Source organism: Parasteatoda tepidariorum, chromosome 5 (assembly GCF_043381705.1).
Source record: "Parasteatoda tepidariorum isolate YZ-2023 chromosome 5, CAS_Ptep_4.0, whole genome shotgun sequence".
NCBI lineage: Eukaryota > Metazoa > Arthropoda > Arachnida > Araneae > Theridiidae > Parasteatoda > Parasteatoda tepidariorum.
Genome location: NC_092208.1, coordinates 5,470,481 through 5,497,492, shown reverse-complemented (window position 1 = coordinate 5,497,492; position 27,012 = coordinate 5,470,481). Strand labels below are relative to the sequence as shown.

The window sequence follows — 27,012 nt, the reverse complement described above, 5'->3', positions numbered from 1 at the left end:
CCGAATTGGTTATCAGGCTAAAGATTTCAGTCAAGAATATATGTGTTAGCTGAGGCCGATCAGGCCACCAGAAAGAGCAAGTGAAAGCAAAAAAGTTCTTGGCGTGAGCTATCTCGAAGCAAACGCCAAATTTGGCAAGAAGATTAACGTGTGTCAGAAAATGCCAACTATGAAACGCATCCAACAAAGAACTGTCTTCATAGAGTTGCCGAAGTTATCCATCAGCTTCATGATTTTGTAAGCTACTCCTATATCTATTTCTCTTGTAATTTTTAATGTTTGTTTGTAATTTTAAATAAAATTTGAAGGTTCGTGAGACCTTCCAGGTGGAAATCTGCTGAAATGACGATGTTCGGCGGCTGTCTTCTTGCTGTTGGCCCAGTCTTCAAAGGTAATCTACCAGCGAGAACCGTCCTGTGGGTTTCGGCTTAGAATTTCTGTTCACTCCGATCCACCTCTTCTCGATTTTCGATGCTCATCTTGTTCGTAATACAGGGCCTGTTTTCTGTTGCTCGATGTGTCTAGGAAACTGGCGAATGGTCTCCTTGACCTCGAGGTGCTGTAACGAAATTCTTCTATTCTGTAACTGAAATTTAACTTGAAATATTTAATCTGGAACACCGAAAATTGCCTCCTCCATAGAGCATCTGGCATAGGAAACAATATTTCATATTTTTAAATGCCGCCAAAAATTTTTAGTTTGTTTCTCTGCTTTTTCCTGCATCGCTTCAAATAGTCTATCCCTGCTTATATCATTGTCTAACTTAAAATCAACAAAAGGGTGCTATATATTTATGCCATACTCTGTAAGTTTTCTCTTATGTTGTGGATCTGATCTGTAGTTGATCTTTTTTAGAAACCACATTGATATTTTCCTATATTTAAGCGATTTATACCTTTTACTTGTAAAAGGTGTGAATCGTTTTGCCAAATATCTGAAATTATTTTATTAAAATATGAAAAAGTGACGGATTTCGGATGGCTCCCTCTATTTAATTAAGGTTTCAAAAAAGATTAGTAATTTCAGAAAAGATTAGTAATTAAGATTAGTAAAGAAATTTAGTAAATTTGATTTGTTCATAAAAATTCGCGATCGCAACACTCTAATACGCCATCTGGGGAGAGACCGGTTTCATGCTATTAGCCCTTCTCCCTTCCCTCTCCTCCTCTTTTCAGTTGTATAGGAATGTACTACGATATTTTCCCTTTTCTTAATATTTTTCCTTTTTATTTAATNAAGATATACTTTGGAGTAAGGAGGAGAAAAATGTAAGGTAGCAGAATTCTCTAATATAATTTTATTTAGTATTTCTGTATTGCTAAGTAAATAATGCATGGAATGACATAAAACTACTGTTCTATGTTTTACTGCTTCACAACAATACAGAAAATTAAGTAAAATTGTATCGTCGAATTATTCTACTACCATCCATATTTTCCTCTTGCTTACTCCAAAAAAATAAAAAGCAGAATAATATCAGAAAATACAAAATCTAATATTATATAGCATCAAAACTAACGCAAAAGAATATTATGGCGAACGCTAGATAATATTAGTTTGCATTGAATCTAATATTATAAAAGGCTGAGCAAACAGCGACCTTTTATATCTTTCTAATATTACAAGTTGTGTAATATAACGTTAGATTTTGCCGCTTTTCTGATATTATCTAATGTTATGTGCTACTTGGGAAAGGTGTGAATCGTTTTGCCAAATATCTGAAATTATTTTATTTAAATGTGAAAAAGTGACGGATTTCGGATGGCTCCCGCTATTTAATCAAGGTTTCAAAAAAGAAATTGGTTGCAAGAGAAGCCTTAACTTAATCAAACGTCATTTAAGCAAGTACATTTAGTAAGTTTGATTTGTTCGGAAAAATATCCAAACGGCAGTAGAAGATGTATTCGTGTGCTATGTTAAGTAAGTTAGGTCCAAGCGAAACATTATTCTTTAACGAATGCAGTTAGGTTATAATTTTCGTTGCAAGAAAAGAAGTGAAGACATTTTCGCGGTTTTTTGTTTATGATTTACCGCGTGATCCAACGAATACGGCGTAATCATAACTAATAACATTGAAATTATTTTTCAATTACGTTGCCGATTCTGTTGTTAAATTTAACCAAGATATGCTCTAAGGAATCAGTTTTTACCACAGGTTAATCGAAGAACTCAATCTATTTGATTTGGGAAACATCTTTTATTTCATTGAGACATTGCTGTTTGGAGTAAACAATCTTTGTATCCTTATATAATTTTTATAACATTATGGCTAATTCAGGAACTCATTTCGTACTAGATCAAAATACTGTTGTTCTATTGCCTGCAGAAATTAGCTCACTGTTGGCAGGCATACCTCAATATAAAGCAGAAAGCAATAATATCTCTATAAGTAATTTATCTTCTGATTCAGCTACGATTGCAACGTCTGAACCTATTGGACGAACCGAGACAACTTATTGCGTTGAACAACCTGCTAACCTGGTATATTCGAATCAGATTCTTACTCCTATCAGTCCTAATATATTGACGCCAGAGAATAGCCCTGTTGTTTCAACAACCTGCAATTCTACACCAAAAGGAGCTAGAAGCAAGTTTCTGACGCAGTTTGACGAATCTCCCCTCACTCCTGTTTCAAGTCGCCAAGCTTCAAAAATTGTCAACACTGATGCAAAACCCAATTTTCCAGCTACAAATCTTTGCAATCAGTCGCCAGTTGTAAGCAACGATGTTAAACCTTTTGGAACTTTAGTATTTTTCGATCTTGAAACTACAGGCTTGGGTCACATGATTGGAAAATCGAATGTCCAGATAACTGAGATCTCTATGGTTGCAGTGGATCGAAAAGAGTTTTGGGTCAGCAAGAACAGTGAGTTGAAGGAAATTAGAATAATGCATAAGCTGTCCATGTGCGTGAGACCTAGAAGCGCTGTTTCTCCGGGCGCTGCTAAAATTACTGGTAAGAATGCAGCAATGCTATATTAATGATAAAATTGAAATATTAGCTTTAGCACATATGTAAAAAAATTATTGCATGCTAACTCCTGCATTACCAATCTTTTCTTATTGTTTATGAATGGTTGATCGTGTACAGCTAGGCGCAGATGGCACTAGGGATTAAAATTCGTTGTAAAACTTCGGAGTTACTAGTTCCAACTGATTTTTACGCCTAAGCCCTGTGGCTGTATTTTTTCGAGCTATCTGTGACAAAAATCTCCATCACTAATTTTTTTTTGAAAAATACTTTTAATAGTAATAAACCTTTATGTTAGTAATTCGAAATAACAATAAAGCTGTGTTTACAAGAAAGGAACTAAATAATTTTTTAATAATTGAACGTGTAATAATTTTTTATTCTAATATTATGGGAGATATTCTCGCATTTTGTTGGGGGAGGGGACGCACAAATTATTTCCTTCTTTGCATTTTGTAAATTATTAGAATAAAAAAATAATCACAAATCTGTTGTAGTATTTGACCAAAAAAAATATATAGACGAAGAAGTAACATGAATCTGGCTCCTCAAATGCTTGATTCGTTTTGAGATTCGGTTGTAAAAAAATAATATGGTATTAAAAAAAAATTGGATTTAAAAACTATGGAGAAATCAATTGCTATAACTTGCTAAAATTCGCTAGAGTTATTGCCTTAAAAAGTGTATACTCAAATGCACAATTTGAATTTTCCACATTGTTTAAGATATATGGGGATATTTAAAAACCATGTGAAAATCAATGTCAATAACTGCAGAGAATACAATCAAAACATATTGATTTGCAATGCCATCCGCCAAAATTGAGCTCACTAAAAAGTGATTATCTAAATACACAATTCAAATATTACGTGTAAATTTCTGTTGAAAAGGAGAGTAATTATTTTTCTTTTCAAACAAAAAATCTTTCTGCAAGAACTCGGTGATGTTATGCGACAATGTTGCAACGATTCTGTTACGAGGAGCCTAAGCTTGAAAAAGGGTTCCATCAAATATTATACCCTGTAGTGCAATATAACGCTTTCTTTCAATTAAAATTTTAACGAGACAAACAACATATGAATTTGGAAGACTGCAAGCATACTATGCCCTGCAAGATGTAACCCAAACTGTAACTAACTGTGATATTTTACTCAAGTATAGCCAAATAAAGAATAGCACTCAAAACATGGCAAACTTTACCCTTTATTTATGTTGTGTTATTAATTTTCTTAAATTTGTTTTAGGTTCTCAACTAGTTAGAATTTGTAAATTACAGGAAACTCTTATGAATTGTAAAATTACCCGTAAATTTAAACATGAATCACATTGACACGATTTCCTAGAATATTAAGCCTGTTCACATATTGCTTGGTAAGCATGACAAGATGCCCCAGAAGTTTTCTAAATTTCTTCCGGTTTTAGGAAACTTATTGTTTAAATTCACTCAACCTTCTATAAGAAAATTTTTTCTTCTTACTACATAAAGTTAAAATCGAAATTTATTTTTATATCAAGTCTTAACTTATTTTTATCCTTCAGCTATTAATGTCAGATATTTCTCTAATTAAATTTAATTTGTCTTGCATAAAACTGCAACACACTATTATTTTGGGAGGAGACTCATCTTATAGATGTCAGGGGTGATTGTATTCCGGGTGTACCCTGGATGAATTTCGGGTTTTCCATATCATTCTTCTAGGTCTGAAAATTAGAAGCAGAACATGTGATATTTCTTAAAAAATCGTGAGTGTCACATCATATCTCAAGACCATTGATCAAAAACTTACAATCAGATTTTGAAATATCCTGTTAATGAGATGTTTACATACATGCGATTCTTCTGCTGATTTGGTTTAATGGATTTTTGCCATTTTAAATAATTGGAACTGCGTCAGAATCTGTAATTATCACGATTATTATTCACGCCAGTTTAATATTAAACATTAATTTATATTTACCTAATTAAAAATTTAGGCATTGCAATTTGTGTTCTCTCAATTGTATCTCATGATTCCTATTTATGTGATTTATAAATCCAATGTTTTTAAAATCTAATATTACAATCCATATTTACACGTTTTTAAAATCCTATATTGCGATTTGTATTCACGCGGTTGTAATATCAAACATCAATTTTTGCATTGATACTTGATTTAGAAACTACGTACTGTGATTCGTATATACGTGATTTAAAAATTTGATATTGCAATTCGTATTTTCGGGTTTTTTATATCCAATATCTCGATTCATAATCACATGAATTTAAAATCCAATACCATAATTTTTGTAAGAAGTAAGTATTTTCTAGAATTAGGCATGAATATAAAGTGTTGGTGAGGCTATAAAGGTGTGATACTCTTCATTAGTCATTTATTTAATTATAAATGTTAGTTCTAAAGATTATGTTAATAATGAAACATGTATGGTATATAAATTGCTATCTTGTTATCGATTTTTTGCAGAGAATATTTTCAGGGTGTTTCACTTTGTGTCACTATCTCCCCTAAGATGTGTCGTAATATAAATTTTTCGTCCCCTATAATTTTTTATATATATATTTATTTCTTTTGCTTTTTAAATATAGATAGTAGGGTTTCAGCTGAATCAAGAATTCTTTAGCAATAAAGCCATACGCCTCAATGCTCATAAATTACTCAAATCAACACAAAAATACCAATCTTCATCTCAACTAGATTCTTTTTTCTTATAAAAAAAAAGTGTCTAGTTTTATTTTAGCACTTTTTGATAGTTCTTTTTTTAGCATTTAGATAAATATGCTACCATACCCGATACCCTGAAAAATACAGGTGACTAAAATTCACTGTTAGCAACTATTTTCGACCTGCAGCGACTATGGCAACTTTTTTTTTGCCTGGAAAGGTTTAAAAAAGCATTTATTTTTAGGAAAAGGAGACTTTTCTGTGCTCCTAGCGATGTTTTTTTTTAAGCATAAATTGGGTTGACAACCTGCGGCCCGTAGTAGATTCTGAACACAATGAATTTCCTTTCTTAAAAAATAAAAATTTTGAATTCCAAATTTGAGTTATCACATTTTATGCGCTCAATTTGCACAGATTCCATTGTAAATCTATTTTGTTTCTCGATCGCCTTTTCAACGGTTATTGCTACGAAATTCTGCATGATTTTAAGAAGCCCAATTTTTTATATGATATTATGATGCATGAATTTCAAATTTGAATAATCACTTTTCATCTCTCTCTCTATATATATTTGCCAAATCAATTAGGTAAACTGAAATTTTTTTAGATAAAGTATGTTCTTTTTAATGAAAAAATAATTTTTTGAATGATTTCTAGTAATTAAAGTATTTAATTTTCAGCAAATGTAAAAATTTTTTTTATGCATAAATTTAGTGCTAGAACACTAACGTTTATATAAAAATTGTCATATTTGCCACCAACTTGACTAAATGGATCATGTTATATAAAAAGTCATTTAATAAAATTTTAGCCATATTTTTGTTCTTATTTAATTAAGGCAACTATTTGCATGGTTTAGGGAGGCTACTAAAACCAACTATATTGTTCTGTTTTTTTTTTTCTCAGGCAACTTTGAAAATAGAATAAAAGTATTTTTTGGATTAATCTTTTGGAACTTTTTTTGCAGGGCTGGACAATTTCAATCTGATCGACCAGTATCCATTTGATAGAAATGCTGCCACAACCATAATTTCCTTCCTCTCGCATCTCCCCAAGCCAGTTGGCCTCTTGGCTCACAATGGTAATACCTTTGATTTCCCCCTTCTCAAATCTGAATTTAAACGACTCTCGATGGAATTGCCGTCTGATCTGCTCGTTGCCGACACCCTGGTCGCATTTCGCACCATCGGAATCGTGGAGTGCCCTCCCGATAGGAAAGTCTGCAAATCTGTTAAGTACGGAAGGAATGGTAGACTCTCCCATTCTCTGGAAAATCTGCATCTCTTTTTCTTCAACAAGAAACCAGCGAATGGACACAGTTCGGAAGGAGATTGTCTTGCATTGGCAAAGGTGTGCCATAAACTGAAAGAAAATGCTTTACCTTGGCTAGAGGCTAATGCTAAAACATTGGACACCATAATCCCTATGTGGTAAACTTGCAAATGTTTTGTATATGTGTTTCATTTAATTTTTATCTCTGATTTTATTGAGAGCGGAAACTATATCGACTAAAAATCTGTGTTACTGAGTGATGCTTTCAAGGATTTGTTTTGTGTTTGTCTGCTTAATGCGATGGTTTTTATATTCCTCCCTGCAATCTACTGTGTAGCTTTAAGAAGAACTCCTCCAGATTAAAAGTCTGTGGCTGTTTGCTGCTATAGTAACAAGCAAGAGCACATTTCTAATGGTAGGTAGGGAGGTACTTTATTTACGTCGCACAATTGGCAACGATCTGGGAAACATCCCCGAGAATGTTCCCAGACCATGCCATCACAATTTTGATCCTCTACAGAGGGGATGACTCTCCTGCTTTGGCAAACCAACAGCCTTACAATTTTTCATATCCTTGTAAACCTTAAAACCTCATTATTTTGCTTTGCGTTCTTCCTCCAAAAATAGCTATTAACTCTAACTTGTGTGTTTTCTGATCATCTTGTTTTATAACATATTATGTATGCATTTTGTGGTACGTAAAACAATATGAAATCTGTTCGTTGTTAAATAACTTGATTATCAAGTTATTTTGTCCATTGTCAATGATATTATTTTGTCCATTGTATAAATATTGTTTTGACATTTTTAATGTTTTTTCGACTTGATACTTTGATTTTTAAGTTTGACTTTGATTAATTACTTTTCAAATTTTGTACATGTAGTGACATCAAAATTTCTTTTAAATCTTAGTAATTAATTGCTTTTTTCATTGATTATGAATTAATTATACATTGTTTTGCAGCAGAAAGATTTTAGAAATTTTGCATCTCGCATTTATAATTAATAAATTGTGTTGTATTTTTTTTTTTTTAACAATTGTGTTTCCTTTATTTTGGCAGATATTTTAATTCATATCTGAAAAGTGATATAAAACTTTCGAGAATTAATTTCTAATATTTGAGAGGTTAAATTTCTCGAAATGTGTATTTTAAAAATTACTTGAAATAAAACAAATAACTATTAGGTTCTGTTAGATTTCTTAAAAGCATAAATCTTGCCTTTTTTTTTTCAAATAAGAAAAATTTTGTCTTTAATAGTTTTTCCTCTACTTCACAACAAAATTTCTGTTTTATTTTTTATGTATTTAGCTCAGAATATGAAATTAAACATACAATTTTCTAAGAAATTCAGATTTTTTTATAGTATTTCCTTTAAGCTATTGGCTCAAAAGCAATTGGGGGGAGGGACAAGATTTTTTTTTTTCTTCGGAGACTTTTTCATTTTTTATTCTAGAGTCCTTATTGAGACTGCATGATTTGCTCCTAATAAGAAAATTAAATATTAGTCACTTGTTTTGTTGCAATGCAACGATTTTTTGGGAATGTTTTAGATTGCTAGGTTATAATTTTTATTTCATAACGACAAAAAGATTGTCAACATAAAAATTTATTCAATTAAAAGATTCCCAAGTTTTTTAGTGCATTAACACAAATTTATTTTCTGAGTTTTTTGCATTAAAAAGTCAAATTTTTGCTCTGTAACCATTGCAACTTAATCTATAATATTGTTTTTTAAATTCCTATTCAACTTTTGGTTATTTATAAAATTTAAATATTTTTTGCTAAACAGATAGTTAAAGTATTGTTGTGTAAAGTTAATTTTTAATAATAGTTTTGTATTCATTATTTTAACTGCAAATTTTGACTGAAAACTATTTTATATGAAACTTAGTATGAAAGCAAATATTATTTACTGTTTAATAATTGCAAAATGATTAAGTTGCATACCATTGTGGTTTAATTTAGTAATCAAGTTAAGTTAAAATGTTACGTAATAATTGATGTTACATATTGTAATATTCGAACATAATGTCTAATTTTTTTGGAAAAATCTCGATGTAAGTGTTTGAATTGTGATGCTCGACAGTAATCAATAGATCAATTCTTTTCTATTTAATGCATACTTATTTTTGTCTTACTTTTAAAAATAAAATTGTTGTATTCACTTTTATAGTCAACTATTTTATTTACTTTTTAGAATTTACTTTTATTTATTATTTTATTTACTTTTTTCTACCTTTTAGAACATATTCAGTTCTGAATTTGTTATCCCGAAAACTTGCTATCTTGAAATTTTTTTAGCGTTCTCTTAACTTTGAGATATTGAGAGTATGCTGTATTATGAAAGTCATAAATAAAATAAGTTATTAAGACAATAAAAACAGTAAACGAACTGTTTCAGTAATAATTGGCTGGAGTTTTTTTTTAAAATTTTAATTCGAGTTTCTCAATGTGCTTTTTTTTTTAGTTCATTTTGAATGTTTCAAAAAATCAACTTCAAATATAGTTTTAAATTAATCCCCCAAGGTAGGTATGTAAAGGAACATTTTTTAAAAACAAATTATTTTTGTGACACTGTTTTTCAAACTGTAACAATTAGATAGATAGGTACTCGATTCAAGTCGCATTAGAGTTGTATAATGATCTCTAAAGATGATTCAAAGATTTGCAATTTTGATCTTTTGCAGAGGGGGTGGCTCTCCTGCTTTAGTAGCTCGATGACCTACTTGCTTAGTTGTGCACTTAATGGTAGAACAGTTTAACAAGGACTGATACCGTGCACCCTCCGTCCCTATTCAGGCTGATTAAAGTGGTCACCTACCCTCTTACTGACCGCAGCCAGTGATGCTTGACTTAGGTCTTCTTCGCGATCAGGCCACGGAGTTGAACATTAGTAATCGTAAAAAATTTTATTTTATATTTATATATGCAAATAAATGCTATATTTTTACAATGAAAAAAGTATGATTTCTTATTCAATTAAAAAAATATATATAAACAAAACAATTGAAAAGGAAATATAAAANTTAAAGTGGTCACCTACCCTCTTACTGACCGCAGCCAGTGATGCTTGACTTAGGTCTTCTTCGCGATCAGGCCACGGAGTTGAACATTAGTAATCGTAACAAATTTAAATATGCAAATAAATGCTATATTTTTGCAATGAAAAAAGTATGATTTCTTATTCAATTAAAAAAATATATATAAACAAAACAATTGAAATGGAAATATAAAATATTAAACAATAAAAAATATATATTTCTTTGTCTTCTACAATTTTTCATTATTAAATTTTTAACACTATTTACATGTAAATTTTCTATTACAACATGATTCATGCCTTTTAGTGTTACAGTTTACAATTGGTGTTTTTAGTATAAAACTGCCACTAGTCAGGGCATTAGAATGTATATGAGAACTGCAGTTTTGAGATTGTTTCAAAAAAGTCTACCCAGATACAAAAATTTAATTGAAGTAACCAGTTCAATATGTAATCTGTAAATGCATTCAATATTATCTAATCTCAGGTGACTAGATGTATCACAGAAGCTTCAAATTTTGTGTCACTTTGTTTACAACTTCCTCTGGGCCTGCATAAAAGAAAAAAATAAATAAGTAAATTGATAATATTTCAAATTAGAAAAATCAAATAGGTTAGAAATTCAAGGGAGTGATATTTAGTTTTAAAACACAGGATGTCTCAAACCAGCCCACATTAGAGAAATGTAATAACGAAGTTTTTACTATTGAAGTTTTTTGAGCTTTGAGTAAAGTTTTGATACATCACGCATAATAATGCAATTCAAAAGTGAAAATAATAAAAGCACTTATATTTAACAAAGTAAAAAATATGTATATAAATCTAAATCAAAAGCTTTCATTAAATCATTATTTATAATTATTTATAATTACTTAAACTATAAACACTCAACATACTGCAGTACTGGCAATAATAAAAGCACTTATAGGGCTAAAGAGAATAGAAGGGCTGGTTCACTCCTTTGAAGAAACTCGCCACGCCAATCCTCCGATTTTCTCTAGTGACGTCACTTTGGCGCAAAGCTCGCACTTTTCTATAATGACTTTCCCCAGTTTTTGCCATGAATTTACAAAATTTTAAAACTATTAACGAAATGCCAGTTTGCTTAATTGCAACTTGCAAAAATTCTGATAGAAAAACAAAAGGAAAAAATATAATTTTCCGCGTGTTCCCTAAAGTAAATGATCAACTATGTAAAGAATGGATTCCAAAATGACACAGTTAATATAAAACAGCAATACGTTTTTTCTATCGTTAGGAACTTTTATAAAAATTTGTTATCTAAATAAAAACCGCCTCGTTACTTCAAAAAGAAAGGCATGTGAAAAAAATTTTAAAAAATGGATTAAGTCAAAGAAAATTAAAACATAAGTAAAAAGTATAAATAAAATATAAAGTGTACAGTTGAAATTCTTCTAATTTCATAACTTATTTTTTTAATGTAGTTATTCTGAATATTTATGATTCTTTTAAAAATTACATTCTCTTGATTTTAAATATCTATAAATTATAGCATCTTAAATTTAAATATCTATAAACAATTGTAAAATTTCTAATGTCATTATGAACCTAAATTATTATTTTGTTTCAGTAATTAGCGTTTAAGGTTGATGTTTCGCAATGATTAAGTATGAACAAATTGCTATTAACGGCATATTTTAAAATCGGGGATTCGAAATTTAACTCAGCTTATTGTTATAAAAGAATATGTAGATAAAAAAGTGTCGATATATGCTTTCATTTTTCTAAATAATTAAAGTTAAAACTGAACTTTTTAAAATAAAGTAGTTATAGTGTCATTTTCGCCGACTAGTAAAATATTTTTATAAGTTTAAAATGCTATTTTTTTAATATAATGGCCAAGAAAGTTTTTTTAAACTATGTTTATGAATGGAAAATGGAAATAATGTGTTAATTACGTAAAGTTTGAAAGCTAATCACCAGAAAAAGTCTAACTTATTTTTACAAAGAGAAAGATGCAAAGTTATCATAATATCTTTGCCTGCAATCTTCGAGATCTGTGGACACAGTGACGTCATGAGGAGGGAAATCGTAGCTTCAGCTCTAAGAGCGGAGTGAACTAGCCCTTCTATTCTCTTTAGCCCTGGGCAATAGCACCAACTGTTGTTTAATAAGATAAGTATTTTTGCCAATATTTTATCACCAATATTTTTTTAATAAATTTCTTCAATGAATACGTAGGAATTTGAGAAGATAAGGATAAACAGGAGACTTGGTAGGTATGGTGTCTGATAAATCTGATACTTTCAAAGCCTTGACCCCCAAAGGTCATTTTTTTTGTTGTTGCAAATATTACATAAAAAATAATAGATATGTAAAAAAAAGATCTAAATTACTTCTTTCATAAAGATTTATACAGTCGAACCCCGCTATAGTGAACCGTCTACGGACTCAGTAATGTGTCCACTATAATCGATGGTTCACTATATCCAAATTTTTTGAAGAATATTTTTTGCATAAGATAGTTGAATGATTGAAAATTGGGTTTGCAAATTTTACATAAGTCACTTAAAAATTATGAACTAATTAACAGATAATAAAGCAAAAATTGATGAAAAAAGTACTTACGGTTTTTTAACATTTTTAAAGCACCTTGGTTTTTGAGATTTACCTATCACAGTTAGTTTTCGCTTTTCCGAGCCATTTATGTTAGCACAAACAAGAACTGTAATTCTCACTTTGGAGAGTTTCCCATTAGTGCATTTTTCTACTTTGAATTTAACGTCTGATGGGGAATCAATTTGTAAAATAGTCCAGCTTCGTCAGCATTAAAAATGTCTTTCTCTTCATAATTCTGTATGATACTCGGCCACACTTCAGTTTTCCACATCCGTTGCATCAACACTCGCTTCTTCTCCAATAATCTTACCTGAAGAAATATTTTTCCGTTTTTTGAATCTATCCAGCCATCCACTGGAGCACACAAAATCCCTTTCCTCTAATTTTTCAGCAAACTCATTCGCTTTAATTTGAAGCATATGTCCGGTCACAGGAAGATTTTGATCCCGCTGAGTGGTGAACCATTTTAACAAAGCTTCTGCTACGTTTTCTCTTTTTTTTGATGAAACCATATTTTTGTCGTATGCGGCAAGAATTGCACTTCGATTTTTCCAAATGTTTGAAACTGTAGATTTTGCCAAGGAAAATTCCTTACACAATGCCGATTGATTGATTCCATCTTCAATACGCTTTACAATTTTAACTTTGTTCTCTTTCGAAAACGCTTTTCTCTTTAGAGAATTTACCATTTTCACTGCTTTTGAAATAAAAATCTTGTCTCAAATAGATAATGTAAGAATATGAAAAGAGCAGCTGTAGAATGAGTTAAATTGTTCCCCTTCTCAAGGGGTGACTTGAAAATAATATGTTTTGAACAGATAAGAAAATTCCAAAATTTCAGCAGGTGGCCAAGTTAACTAGTTGTAGAGCAAGCTTGGGGAAAAGAGACAAAGCGAGGCTTGTCAGGGAGGGGGGAGTATAAGATTCTGTTTGACATTTATTACAGTATAGTTAAAAGTGATAAGCATAAAGGAGTGAAATATGATGCATTTTATAGGAATGCATTCCTTTTCAGTCCCAACACCTACAAGTCTAAAGATGGAGGACTGAAAAAGATATTTAAAGAAATGAAATTTGAGTCCACTATAACCGAGTTTCCAAGTTCTAAGCTGTTCACTGTAAGCGTTAAGAATAACATTATTTAAATAGGAGTACGGACGGGACCGCTAAAAAAGTTCACTACATCCGAGTGTTCACTATATCCCAGGTTTACTATAGCGGGGTTCGACTGTACTAAAAAAAAAAACATTGTTTTCTTCAAAATCAATATACATGTTCATTTTTAACTTTTAAGACATTTATAAAAATAAAAAGAAGAAAATATTTCAAAAACTAACATATTTGCAATTTTGAATAATTCAATAAAATAATACATTACAAAACTGTATTATTTACAATTGACCACTGAAATTGATACACTCAAAAGACTTTGTATCAATATTATTTGAAATATAAGCTCAAAGAAATGTTTGCAGACATAATAGAATTCCACACCAGAGGAAAGAAAATATAACTTTGTAAAATAAGTTTTAAAAAAAAGTTTTTGACATTCAAAAACTATTCTAAATAATGATATTTGTGATTGTTATATAGCTTGAAGTGAATGAGCATTTATGTATACAGAGTTCTCTTAATGAGAATAAACAATATAAAGAAATAAAATTAAATTCCTACTTGGGTAAACAAAGAAAATTTTTACTTTAGTTACTTTTTATTAAATAATTACAATTTTTTCCCCTCATATAAAACATTAATTAGTCAAATTTAATGAATGAATTAATATTTGAAAATACTATTAACATCAAGTGTCATCCAATACAAGTGTAAAAAAATGCATTTGAACTTAAATGGAATAAAAAGTATTTTATTAACAATCGAAAATTTGAACAAGATATATAAATATATATATGGAGAGTGTGTAACTAATAGTAAGAATTGAAAAAATAAGGCACGTGGTATCAGACAACTATAAAAGTATACATTTGGTGACGTGGTCCACACGTGTCACCCTATTTTTTTAGTTCAAATAGAGCTATAAGTTAAAAATGATCACTAATGTTATCTTTAAAATGTGTGAAAAACTGAAGTCAAATGGAAAACAATGACCAACGCTTAACCCATCAGAAAATTCCATTTCGTTTTTCGTTCATCCAGGGTGCGTAGCCAAATCTTTGAATCAAAAATAAGCACTTTTTAAAAACTTTTCAAGCACTTTACAAAAATTTTCAAGCACTCAAAAAATTCATATTCAATCAATGATATTATTGAAAAACAAAAACTTTTTATAAACAGTTTTAGCGTTAAAAAAAACCCAGAAAGAAACGGGCATAAATCGAAACAATCAGTACTTTCCCACATCACCGAATGAATTCAACTTGACCCTGAACTTAGAACAAAGGTACCCATACCCCCTACGTCAAACAAAGTGTTAGAAGTAAAATAAAATAAACAAGAACAAAATTAAAAAGAAAAACATTTCATAAGGATCTGATATTCTCTATCCGAATTGGAGCACTCGGGTTTCGGTTTCAAGTGTGCGCGCATGCGCAAGTCATAACGTGGGTACGACATGAAGTCCGCAAGAATGATTACGTACCAAACTCCCCATTTTTCGTGAAATGCATGGGATCCACCAGATATCACTGAAGGGAGAAAAAAAAATATTCGAAAAAAAGCACTTTTTAAAAACGCCAGCTGAAAAAAGCACCTTTAAAAGCTTTTAAAAACGAAATCCCCAAAAAAGCACCTTTAAGTACTTTTTACAAACGCTACGCACCCTGGTTCATCCCTATTTAATGAAAGAATTAATATTTAAAAAAACTGTATTAACATCAAGTGTTATCCACTAAAAGTTTTAAAAAAAAGTGTATTTGAACTTGAGTGGAAGAATAAAAAGTATTTTATTAATGATTGAAAATTTGAACAAGATATAGGGAGAGTGTGAACTAATAATAGGAATTGAAAAAAGGAATAGGTGCTTCCTCGTAGAAAAGGGCAATCACCACTATTAAAATTCATCCAAATGTGTAATGTTACGTTATATAATTTATCCTCAATCATTTTTAACCCTCTAAGCACTGAGCCCTTGGGTAGAACTGAACAGAGATTTCTCAGCTATGCACTACTCTGCCTTTGAAGAACAGGGAAACTGGTTTTTCGATACATGAAAGCTTGCAGCTAAAAGTTTGAATAACGTCTAAACTAAAGTTAAATTACCCTTTCATACTATTTTATGGTTATATTTCAAAAAGTAATTCTCGTTCATTATTCAAAATAACAGAAAAATTTGAAGCTTTTGAAAAATAATTAAAAGCAAACTAAAAAAAAACTATCTCTGCGTACCTGCCAAAATTGGAGAAATAAAATAACAGAGATTTTACTAGCAACATTTTTTACGCTACGAGTAAAGTTTTAATACATCATGCATAATCATGTAAGTCATAAAGAGAAATTCAAAATTTAAAATAATATAGGGACTTACATTTAGCGAAATAAAATATGTATAGAAATCTTAACCTAAAGAAGATTTTTTTAAACCGTTATTTATATTTACTTAAACTATTAACACTCAACATACTGCAGTACTGGCAATAGCACCATCTGTTGAAAAATAAGATAAGTATTTTTGCCATCAGCAGATATTTTATCCCATTTTTTTTTAAAATTTCTTCAACAAATACGGAGAAATTTGAAAATATACAGGTAAACAGGAGATAAGTTGTAAAATACAGGAGTCTTTGTTAAAAAACAGGAGATTTCGCAGGTATGTCTCTGTATATAAATTTTTCCAAAAAAAGGTAACAAAAAAGGATTAATTTATAAACAATATGAGAGTTTTTTTTCTCATATATTTTAAATTGAAAATTTATGAGAAAATGAACATTTAAAGATGCATTTCTAAATAAAAGGTATTCATTAAAAAAAATAATCACAATATTTAGTCACAAAAAATTCATTATTATCTATCCATACTCCACTCCCTAAAAAAAGAAACTAATAAAAATTTAACCAGTTAGAATAATCCTTAACGGTTATTTATACAAAAAGAGCAAAGAGGAAGCATTTATAGGGATCAAAATCTCAGGCACGGCGTCACATCATTCTAACTTCGCATTAGAACTCGTACCATAAACTAAGAAATCTTTTCTTTTTTTTCAATAACTGTCAGTGATTTAAAAATTGATTGTGGTACAATCAATTACAAGCTAGCTAAAATTTATTTTGCAGGATGCTGCATTGCATCATAAATCCTTATAGACTAAAATATCTCAAGATTTTCCGAGAATGATTTTATTGATGCTTTAGAATTTATGATGTGTTTTAACAATAATAGTGAAATTGTTAATGAAGAACATGCAAAATTAATAATATTTGGAAGTTAAATAAAAAATTATATATTACCTCCTTACTGATAGTATAAATATTAACCATGTAGTTCTTAAAAGTCAAATAATTTTGTTTTATTATTCAAGTAATTAGATATTTAGAATAGATCTTATGTAGAGCTTTTTTTAGATTTAAATGAACATCAGTAAATAACACTGATTGAAAAAAGAAAGAATCGAAACTATTCTCATCAATAGGCATAGCTGCCAACACGAATAGGAAAAGATCCAGTAGATTTTACGAAATAATATTAATTTTATGATAATCGTTGCAAAATATACTAAATATTTTACACAAAGGGAATTTTAGGGATTCTTATAATCATCAAAATAAAAACTGCAATATTTTCCAGTTATGATTCCAAATTAAATGATATTGAAATGTTATGTATTAATAGGTGTTAAAATCATCAAAGATAGTTAACTGAATTTTACAAATGAGGCTCACTTTAATATGTATTAGTGACATTTATTTAAATATTCAAGCCAGCAACAAAAATTCTACTTCAATAGCGATTTTTTAAGGAAACTTACACAATTTTAGGGAATTTTCTAAAATGTACAAAAAGCGGGAGAATTTTTATTAAACCAGTACACCAGGAGAAACTGGCAAAATCCAGTAGAGTTGGCAGCTATGAATATGTATGCAGTAAAAAATAAAATTTATCTCACAAAAGTATTAATTAAAATATACCTGAATAGCAATAATATGGAACCCATTTCACAAAGAGTGTGAAATGTGAACAAGTTTCACACAGAGTAATAAAAAAAAAGCAATTATCATTAGCGTGTCATATTGTTTAATAAATTTGTAAAACAGACTAACTAAAAATGAAATAAGTCTTATCATGTGACAACATAATACAAAATAGATTTCGTAATGTCATGAATGGAACACATATGAATATGAATCATTTTTAATTTATTAATAGGTATAAGTAAGCAATTTTTTTAAAAATCTTATCTTATAAAAACATAAATGTCTTAATAACAGAATTTTTAATTATTCTGATTTAAGACTTACCTGGCCCTATTGCAAGTACAGTTTTTGTAAAAGGATCAACTTGAGTTAAACCCCCGTCAACAATAATACTGGTTAGTAATCCTAACTTTTTTGCTTCATCAGATAGTTTTAACCTAGGAAAATAATTATAATGATTTTACACAATAGCATTCTTAAATACATTGTTGTCACAGCTAGGAAAAATTTATATGTAACAATATAAAAAAAACAATTGTTTTTACTTGTAATAGTATCAATATTAAAATAAAATTAAGATCTTTAAAATTTCCATCAGCCTCATGAAACATTTATCACCACATTACCATAAACTTATCGTAAACATTTATTTTTTAATAGCTTGTTATTTCAAAATGGTTCCGACTGAAATAATGAGCTACTAAAAAAAAATCTAATACTGCCTTCAGGAAAGAAATGTTCTTCGGGTCATTCATATCAGCAAAGAAATAAGATCCTTCTTTTTTTTTGAAGAAACAAAAAAAGCACTGACTCCATTTAATTTTACCTATATTCCCTAATGCTTTATAACTGTCGACCCAATTTTTGGGTTAATGACAACTGTTCAACTTTGTAGCCTTGTAATTTTGAACACAATCCAGAGGACAAGGGATCAAGTATTTTGAGGCATTTGCCTTCATGAAGGACTTTTTGATGGAACTAACCCACATTTGCCTTACATGGAGTGGAAGACCACAAGAACCTCCCACGGTTAGCCTGGCGGCAAAGGGGCTCTAACCCATGATCCATCTACCACTGAGGATATTTCACTGTAGAACTGGTGCAAGCCGCATGCGGATTCATATCGACCAGCAATCGCCGGGATTCGAACGCGGTTCACCTCATCGAAAGGTGAACGCTCTATCCCCTGAGCCATCACGGCTCGACTTTAACCCACTGACGGTTCTGCACGTAAAAAGTCGCATTTTAACCTGCAGTCTTCTCTGCATAGCAAAACCGGTTTTCCCATGTTAATTGATAGGGGAACTGTGTGTAGGGGAGAAACATTCTCCCAATTTTGCCCATTTCCTTAACTGCCAGTGGGTTAAAGTATTAACACTCAAAATACTGCAGTACTGGCAATAGCACTATCTGTTGAGGAATAAGAGAAGTATTTTTGCCATCAGCGGATATTTTATCACCAAAGTTGTCTTAAATAAAATTCCTTCAACGGACAAATTTGAGAATATACGGGTAAAGAGGTAGTGTTCATTAAATAACAGGAGACTTGACAGATATGATGGTGCTTACTAAAAAGAAGAATTGTATAGAGTAAAACTGCATAATTTTTTTATTGTAAACGTAATATTTTTTATTTTATAATATTATGCGTAATATACTAGCATTTTGTAGGAGGGAAATGCACTAAATATTTCCTAATTATTCACATTTTGTGGTTCATATGATCCTGATTCACATTCACCAAAAGTAATAACTAAAAATCTGCAGCAGTAACAACCACAAAGAAATCGACAATGAAACCATGCAAATCGGACTCTTTCAAAAAAAAAGGTTACTCAAATGCCTGGTTTGTTTTGAGATTCTGTAGTTGTAATAAATAATCAACAGCAATAACAGATAAAAATATATTAGAATCATAATGTATAAAAATAAATACTCAATTAGCATTTCCCATATGGTCTGAAACATATCAAGATGTTAAAAACCACATGAAAATCGATGTGAATAACTACCAAAAATACACACGAAACACAACATGGATTTAAGATATCAATGCCACAAATTCAGCAAGTCAAAAAGTTATTATTTAAATGCCCAAATCAATCAAATTTCAAGTGGCAAAATAATATAAACTGAGAAAAAAAATAATGAAATAGTCACATTAAAAGTAAATAATCAAACAAATTAAATAAATCATTAAAAGTAAAGAAATTTTTTAAAAAAAACCTGGAAATTTGTAGCAATAGCTGTTGAAAAAACTATTAAAACACTGCATGGATTAACAATGATATCTGCATAAATCGAACTTATTAAAGGGTTATCTTTTGAATGTGCAATTCGAACTTTGCATGCCAGATTAATATCAGTATTTTCTAAAAACTCACAAGAATATCAATAGTAATAACTAAGCAATAAAAGCCATTGAGATTTTAAGAAACCAAGAGGAAACTGCCAAAAATAATAATAAATTATTAAAACAGTGCAGGGGAAAAAATATGTATTTCGAGAAATTCTGCAGAAAGAAAATCAAAATTGTTCACTGGCCAAATAAAAAATCTTTCCATAACCTTCTTGCGACAATGTTGCTGCAATTCTGCCATGGGGAAAGTTATCAATGAATTCATAGAATGTTTACAGTCACTTACATTTCTTTTTCACTTTTCACCTTCAAAGCGATCTTTTTTTGTCGACATGCTTCCCATAAAGGTACGACATCTGGATCATGAAGCAGAGCAAGCTTATAGGCAGATAAAGTGGCATGACCACACTGAAACAGAGAGAAAGAAAATAGTAAGAACACAGCAATAAAAAATATTTGATATTGTATGCATTAGACTTAATACCGTCTTTACTCATGGGCAAAACCGGGAGACTCCCAAGCACTCAGGGGGCCCTTGAGAATCTTACTTTTTATAAATTGTATTTAAAAAAACTAATTATAAAAACATCACATTATACATATTTTTTAAAATAAATATATTCTCATGTAAAAAGTGTGCATTTTTTTCTACAAATAGTGATTGATTATCATGCAAACATAAATAATTTGAATAGTTTATCACCAGGAAAACTTAAAAAGTCCACTAAAATTTATTTTTCTATTTTAAAATAAAATTTTTAGGTACTCAACTAAGTCATAATATCTCCAAATACACCCCTAACTCTGTTTAGTATTTATAATTAGTTAAATAAAGTAATAATTGAAAGAGTTAAGAGTTACACAGCACTATGCTGTGGCAACTTTTAAACTGATTATGTCTGATGTGCATTGAAAGATGTTTTAATAACTGACTTTAATAGAGTGACGAAATAATTCACACCTTTTCAATTTTTCATTTGTTATACCCTCCTTTTTTTTAAAAAAAATTTAACAGAAATAAAAATATATAAAATTTAATGGTGACATTTTCGGAAGAACAGCGGGTGAAAACAGCTGCTACTTTTGACTACTGTTTACTCATAATACTGCGTAAATTAAGTAAACGAAAACTACTTAATTCCCTAACCGTCAATGGGTTAAATAAAATATATAAAAAAATTTATTTATAAATGTGATCCATGATTTCTTGAAACTTCTGCTCGGTTAGCTAACAATCCAGATTTTTTTTGGAGCACAATCATCTCTGTATATTAAACTAAAAAAATTCACATACAAGTAAAGCATATTTAAAATATGCAATATTTTTAACAAATTTAAACACATTTCTTCTAGGCCATCTATCCATCTCAAATTCGGCCTGCCTCTTTTTCGTGTACCAACTGGTCTGGCATTGAAAACTCTTTTTGTGATACAGTCTTCGTTCATTCTGATAATGTGACATGCCATAACCACATCAGCCATAACCAGTGTAAAAGTTGCTGTACCATACTGCTTCAAAATTCTAAACTCTTTTAATTATTACTTTATTTAACTAATTTGAAATAGCAAACACAGCTGGTGGTGGTCAAGCATTTTAGTGACATTATGACTTAACATAAAACTTGCTCACATTAATTCATTTCACGGGTGAGCATAAACCTTGCGGTTACAAATTAATTAGTAGGCGAGAGTTGATTAGTACCTAAAAACTTCATTGGAACAAAGAAAAATAGATGTCAGTTGTCTTTTTAGTTCTGCTGGTGCTAAACAATTCAAGTTATTGGAGTTTGCATGTTAATCAATCGCAATTTGTAGAAGAAAGACAATTGAATATATTTATTTTAAGAAATATATAAGACAATACTGCTTATTCTTAGTTTTTTTTAAATATAATTTATAAAAAGCAAAATTCTCCAAGCCCCCTCTGGGTTTTTATGGCACACAATAGTACCTGCTATACAGAACTGTCAATAGTACCATCCATAATCAGAGGGTTAAATTTTTAAAATAACTTTATCTTCATAAATACAAAGAAGAGCGGTAATGGCTCAAGGGATAGAGCGTTCGCCTTCCAATGAGGTGAACCGGGTTCGAATCCCAGTCGATATGACTTCCGCATCAGGCTTGCACCGACCACAGTGGTGACGTGAAATATCCTCAGTGGTAGACGGAGAAAAATTAAAAAAGTGCTTTTTTGTCATTAGGTGTTGCACCAACATAAAAGTTCCAGCAATGAATAAAAAGTGAGCAGTTTGTTAAAAGAAAGCAGATAATATTAAGAGTTCAAAAAAGATAAATTGTGTTTATAGTTTGTCTAAAGTAAGAACTCCCCTAGCCATTTGTCTGGACCCGTGGCTGTGACTATGGTAACAAGGTATAACTATTTAAAGTAGGGGTGTGGGATCACTGTTTACGACAGGTTTTGGCTTGGGTCGGAGAGCAGGGGTGATTGCGAGCACAAGTCAAAATTCCGGAAAATTTCCCCGAGTTCAAAAAAAAAAGAAAAGTTAAATTGAAAAAAATTTAAACTAGGTTTTTCTAGGAGAAGTAATTAAAATTTACAAATATGTCTTTCTTTCTTGAGTTTATGATTATAACTATTTACTGATAAAAAATGTATCTGGCTGTCCCTTACAAACAAAATAAACTGTGTTTTTAAGTTCCACCTTTGAAAATTTGATTTCTGGAAATTTCTGTGCTCAATGATTTTTTGAAACGTCTGGACCTTCGATCTCCGGAAACTTCCGGATCACTGTTAGCGAAAAATCCGGAAATCCGGATTTTTTCCGGAGCACAATCAGCCCTGGGAGAGAGAATGGGAATCTTTTTCTTCGGTCTATTGTGTTAGCCCTAGAATGAAGAAAAGCTACCCTCTCTGAAATGCCTTATTTTAGTTTTCATAGCTGCAGACGGCCTCAAACTTTGTGGTGGGGGGAGTTCTTATCGTAGACAAACTATAGTAATACCTGGGATGCTATTTTTCCACAGCCCATTTTCAAGTCTTCTCTAACAACCAAAGCCATTTTAAATTTCGTTCCATAGTTGTTGCCTTTCTAAATAAATAATAAAAATTACACATTAATTTTGAACTTAATAAAAATAAACAATTTAGAAATAAATATATTAAAAGGTTTATCCAATGTTGTTAATAAAATATAAAGTATGTTTGCATTATATATGCTATTTGTCGAGCAATATAATCTACAAAAGAGCTTTTGCTACTTCTGTATTTTTTTATATTTTTTAATCCTGTTTCTTTTAGACTGTTGTCGATTTATTAAGTTAATTCAAGCAAATTAAAAAAAAATTATTTTAAATTTAATTATGGAATTATGCTTGAATGAAGTACTACTTTAAATGCTGTGTTGTAGTAATAATTTTACTCTCAGTTTTCCAAATACGCTGATTCATTCCTTACATACACATTCAGATTCGTTAAATGATTTAGTATCTAAAGTTTAACGCATTAAAATTTCTGTATTTTAAAGTTTTACTTTAATACAGCAATAAATGTTCAATAACCTTGACAGCTGCGAAAATTTTATTAGCTATAACTAAACCAGGTTGTGTATTTCTCAGGTAAAAACCTGCACATAAACCAGACATAAACGTAACGACACCCATTAAACCTGCTTTCAGTTACAGTATAGGTAGCATTCTAACAAAACAGCCAAGTTTGTGGGTTTTTTTTATATTTTACTGAACACTAATCATAATTAAAAGAAGATAGCTTATTTATGTTACAATTAACCCGCACACTTGGGTTTGTTTGTTTACAATCTTAATTTTCGTGCATTCACTTCATAAGTAAAAACTCAAACCTTGGTCATCGTCTCAAAATCAATAGCTGTATTTTCTGTGACGTCATCAAAAACTCTGCCATCAGGGGCTCTAGCCATCCCTTTCCTATTTTAGAGACCATTCTCACTGTATCTGATTAACGCTTCTCCTATCGCACTTCGATTTAATTCACCTATCCCAATCCCTCCAGAAAAAATGCGGAATGTATTTATTTTTCGCTATCAAAATGATTATATTATCTTTCCTTATATGTGAGCCAGGAAAATAGCATGTAACATAAAATCNGGGGGGGCGCTAAAAAGGTATTGTGCCCCGGGCGCGAGTTAAGCTCGCTACGGCACTGCCCAATCCCTCCAGAAAAAATGCGGAATGTATTTATTTTTCGCTATCAAAATGATTATATTATCTTTCCTTATATGTGAGCCAGGAAAATAGCATGTAACATAAAATCGAATCAAATAATCTAATTAAAATCATTGATGAAATTGGCAGTTACACAAATAGATAGATTTGCAGTATTAGAATTTCATATAATGTGAATGAAATGTCAAAGTAACACTTACGAATAAAGCAAAAGAGCAAAGAGGAGCATTCTAAAACCATACTTAATAAAGTTAAAAACTGAGACATCCAGTTTACACGGACGGCGGTCAAGGGCTCCCATCAGGGGGGGAAGGTGGGCTCACGATGCGCCCACTTAAAGCTTGGGGGAGAATTTTTACACTAAAAATACACTAAATAATTTGGGGGGGGGGGATTTAGACGAGAGAATTTTTTTTAAGTACATAAATAAAAGAGAGCTTGGGGGGATGGGGACCACTGACGGCCGTACTAATTGGTGCTGCCTCTCCTATTGTGCTATCTGTCCTCTTCTACTTGACGAAGGTTTATAAGCCTATTTTGAGCACACAAAAGCCTGAAAATTTATGTAATTGCAATAACCAATAAAGTTAAAATAGCTAAAGTGTAAAAAATTTACATTATAGTTTTAAAAAAGACAGTATAAGTCAAAATTAACGACAAAGTAAAATTAAATAAGAAGTGTAGGTTAAAATAAAGCGTTGAAATAATCAAAAACAAAAAGGCGAAATTAAAAATACTTTTCATTAAAATCGAAGCAACTTGGATATAATTTAAATGGAAAGTTCGTTAAAAGTTTATAGATAAAAGCAAATCAAAATAAGAGAGGCAAGACAACCCAGAAAAATGTTGAGAAATGACTGATACAAAAAATCAATTAAAACAGATTTAAAAAAGGTCAAGTTATAATAACCTCAAAAGAAAAGATGAACCTGATTGGTGAGTTTTTCGCCGATAAAGATATTTCACCAATCATGTTCCCATCCTTCTGGGCGGATATCCGCATGCGAATGGAAACTTAAGGGTGAGTGTTTCTCAGGACTTTCGACCGTTCTCTTAAAATCTAAACCGATCGAAAAAGGTTTATTTAGAGAACATATTTTTTTGTATCGAATAACTTAATATAGCATATACACTAATTAATTCGCATGTTTGATCTTATTGACCATCAAGTTTCTGCCCGAGAAATCCAATCATTAGATCAAAAGTTATTTAGGGAGTTCTGGTTCTTTTTTTTTCTTTCGCACTGTACATACATTTTATTCATTATATACTGACAAACAAAAGTAATATTCCTTCAATAAATATTCGAAGAATACATTTAATATGATTTAAAAGCCTCCTTTTTTTAATATCCAATAAATAGCATTCTATTATTTGAATTCCTTTCAGGTAGTGATGCAAAAGACCTACTGTTTATGAAAGAAGGGCAAAAAATCTCGGAATAAACCTGGAATTTTGGAGAACATTGGGAACTTTGAAGATAAACAAATCCGGCCATTTTCTAATTTGAGTTAAGGGATTAATAATAAAATAACCTCAATGTAAATAAACANTTACTATATTGAGCTTTTACTGTAAATGTGTTCCTAAAAGCGACTCAATTTTGTAAATGTTTGCTTTTTTAATTCGCTGATAATCCTGCATGTGGAAACTTGAATTGCAAAGAGATTTTTTTTCAGCATGGCTAATTATTTTTTCTCATGCTATTGTATCGAAGAAACGGTGTTTATGGGAAAAAAATATTCTCAATTTTGTCCATTGGCAAAAGCATCAGAGAATTAATAAATCGCCTAATTTGCTTTGAATTCAGTTGCAGGCAAATCAATGGTTAATTTTAAGTAGGTTTGCCAAACTTATTTGTTTCCAAACTTGTTTGTTCAAACGTTTCTACTTTATATGCAATATAAACATTAGTTTTAGCTGAAATGTCTGAAAAATTGCTTGTATTTTTTATCTAGTGTTCAGTTTCTTGTGGGGAAGGTACTCAGCAACGTTCTTCTGAATGTCGCAATGAAGAAAATTCGAAACAACCTGATAGTCACTGTGATCCAACAACAAGAGTTGTTTCTAAAAGTTGTAATATGGGTGATTGTCCAAGCTGGAAAGTTGGAAACTGGACAGAGGTAAAAACATTATTCATCATGAAATATTATCTAGCCTAATTTTATCTCTTTACCTAGCCTACTTTTCTACGTTTACGGTTGTTTCATTTTCTTTAACAAATAAGAGATTTAAATTTTTTAAGAATTTAATTCCACTAATGTTTAATTTTGAAAGTTGACTAGGTACTCTTTATTCTGGAATAAAATAATGTTTAAAACAGTAATGTGCATAATTACTTTTATATTTGTATTTGTATAGTTTTCTATATACAAAATGAGTTAGTTTATTATTCTTCAATTTTATACTTTTGTACTGTTTTCTTCGATAAAAATTAGAAAATAGCCTCAGGAATTTGTAAGATTTATAGATTTATATTACACAAAAGATTATGTTCTCTTTCCAAAATCACTTCCAATTTTTCGGAAGTAATATAATTAGTTCAGTTGGCAAAAAAAGAAAAAAATTATTAAGTGTTTATTATTGAATTGCCTTGAAGGAAGTTGCAATTTTAATATTTTGAGATGCACTAATGAACTTAGAGCAAACAATAGTTATTAAATTTTCAAAATTTGGCCCAAAAACTTACTTTTTTTTTTACAAAATTTACGAACAAAATTTACTAAATGTTTTAGTAGTTTAGTCAAGTGAATGATTTAAAGTTTGAGCCACATGTTGTTACAAAATATTTAGATTAAGGAAACACATCAGAGTCAAGAGTTCAAAAAATCAACTATAGTCTCATCTATGGTATTCATCTAATGTTTTGTTAATTTTT

The 27,012-nt window shown here is 30.5% G+C and overlaps 2 protein-coding genes across 3 annotated transcripts; one reads left to right on the top strand and one right to left on the bottom strand.

Moving 5' to 3' along the window:
• Positions 1–1,971: 1,971 nt before the first annotated feature.
• Positions 1,972–9,074, top strand: LOC107437315 (three prime repair exonuclease 2). The gene is made up of 2 exons (XM_016049254.4): positions 1,972–2,957; positions 6,600–9,074. Exons 1-2 carry the CDS (start codon positions 2,267–2,269, stop codon positions 7,064–7,066), a joined length of 1,158 nt encoding a protein of 385 aa, XP_015904740.1. The 5' UTR covers positions 1,972–2,266; the 3' UTR covers positions 7,067–9,074.
• A 1,069-nt stretch (positions 9,075–10,143) lies between these two features.
• LOC107437314 (peptidyl-tRNA hydrolase 2, mitochondrial) lies at positions 10,144–23,884 on the bottom strand. 2 transcript variants are annotated; one of them, XM_043052193.1, is made up of 5 exons: positions 23,792–23,884; positions 22,937–23,023; positions 20,257–20,378; positions 17,936–18,048; positions 10,144–10,496 (listed from the first exon to the last, which is right to left on the bottom strand). In XM_043052193.1, the coding sequence occupies exons 1-5, from the start codon at positions 23,867–23,869 to the stop codon at positions 10,447–10,449; spliced, it is 450 nt and encodes a 149-aa protein (XP_042908127.1). In that variant the 5' UTR covers positions 23,870–23,884; the 3' UTR covers positions 10,144–10,446. The 2 variants fall into 2 exon arrangements, with proteins under 2 accessions (XP_042908127.1, XP_015904738.2); XM_016049252.3 differs by having other exon boundaries at positions 23,493–23,794.
• Between the last annotated feature and the right edge of the window lie 3,128 nt (positions 23,885–27,012).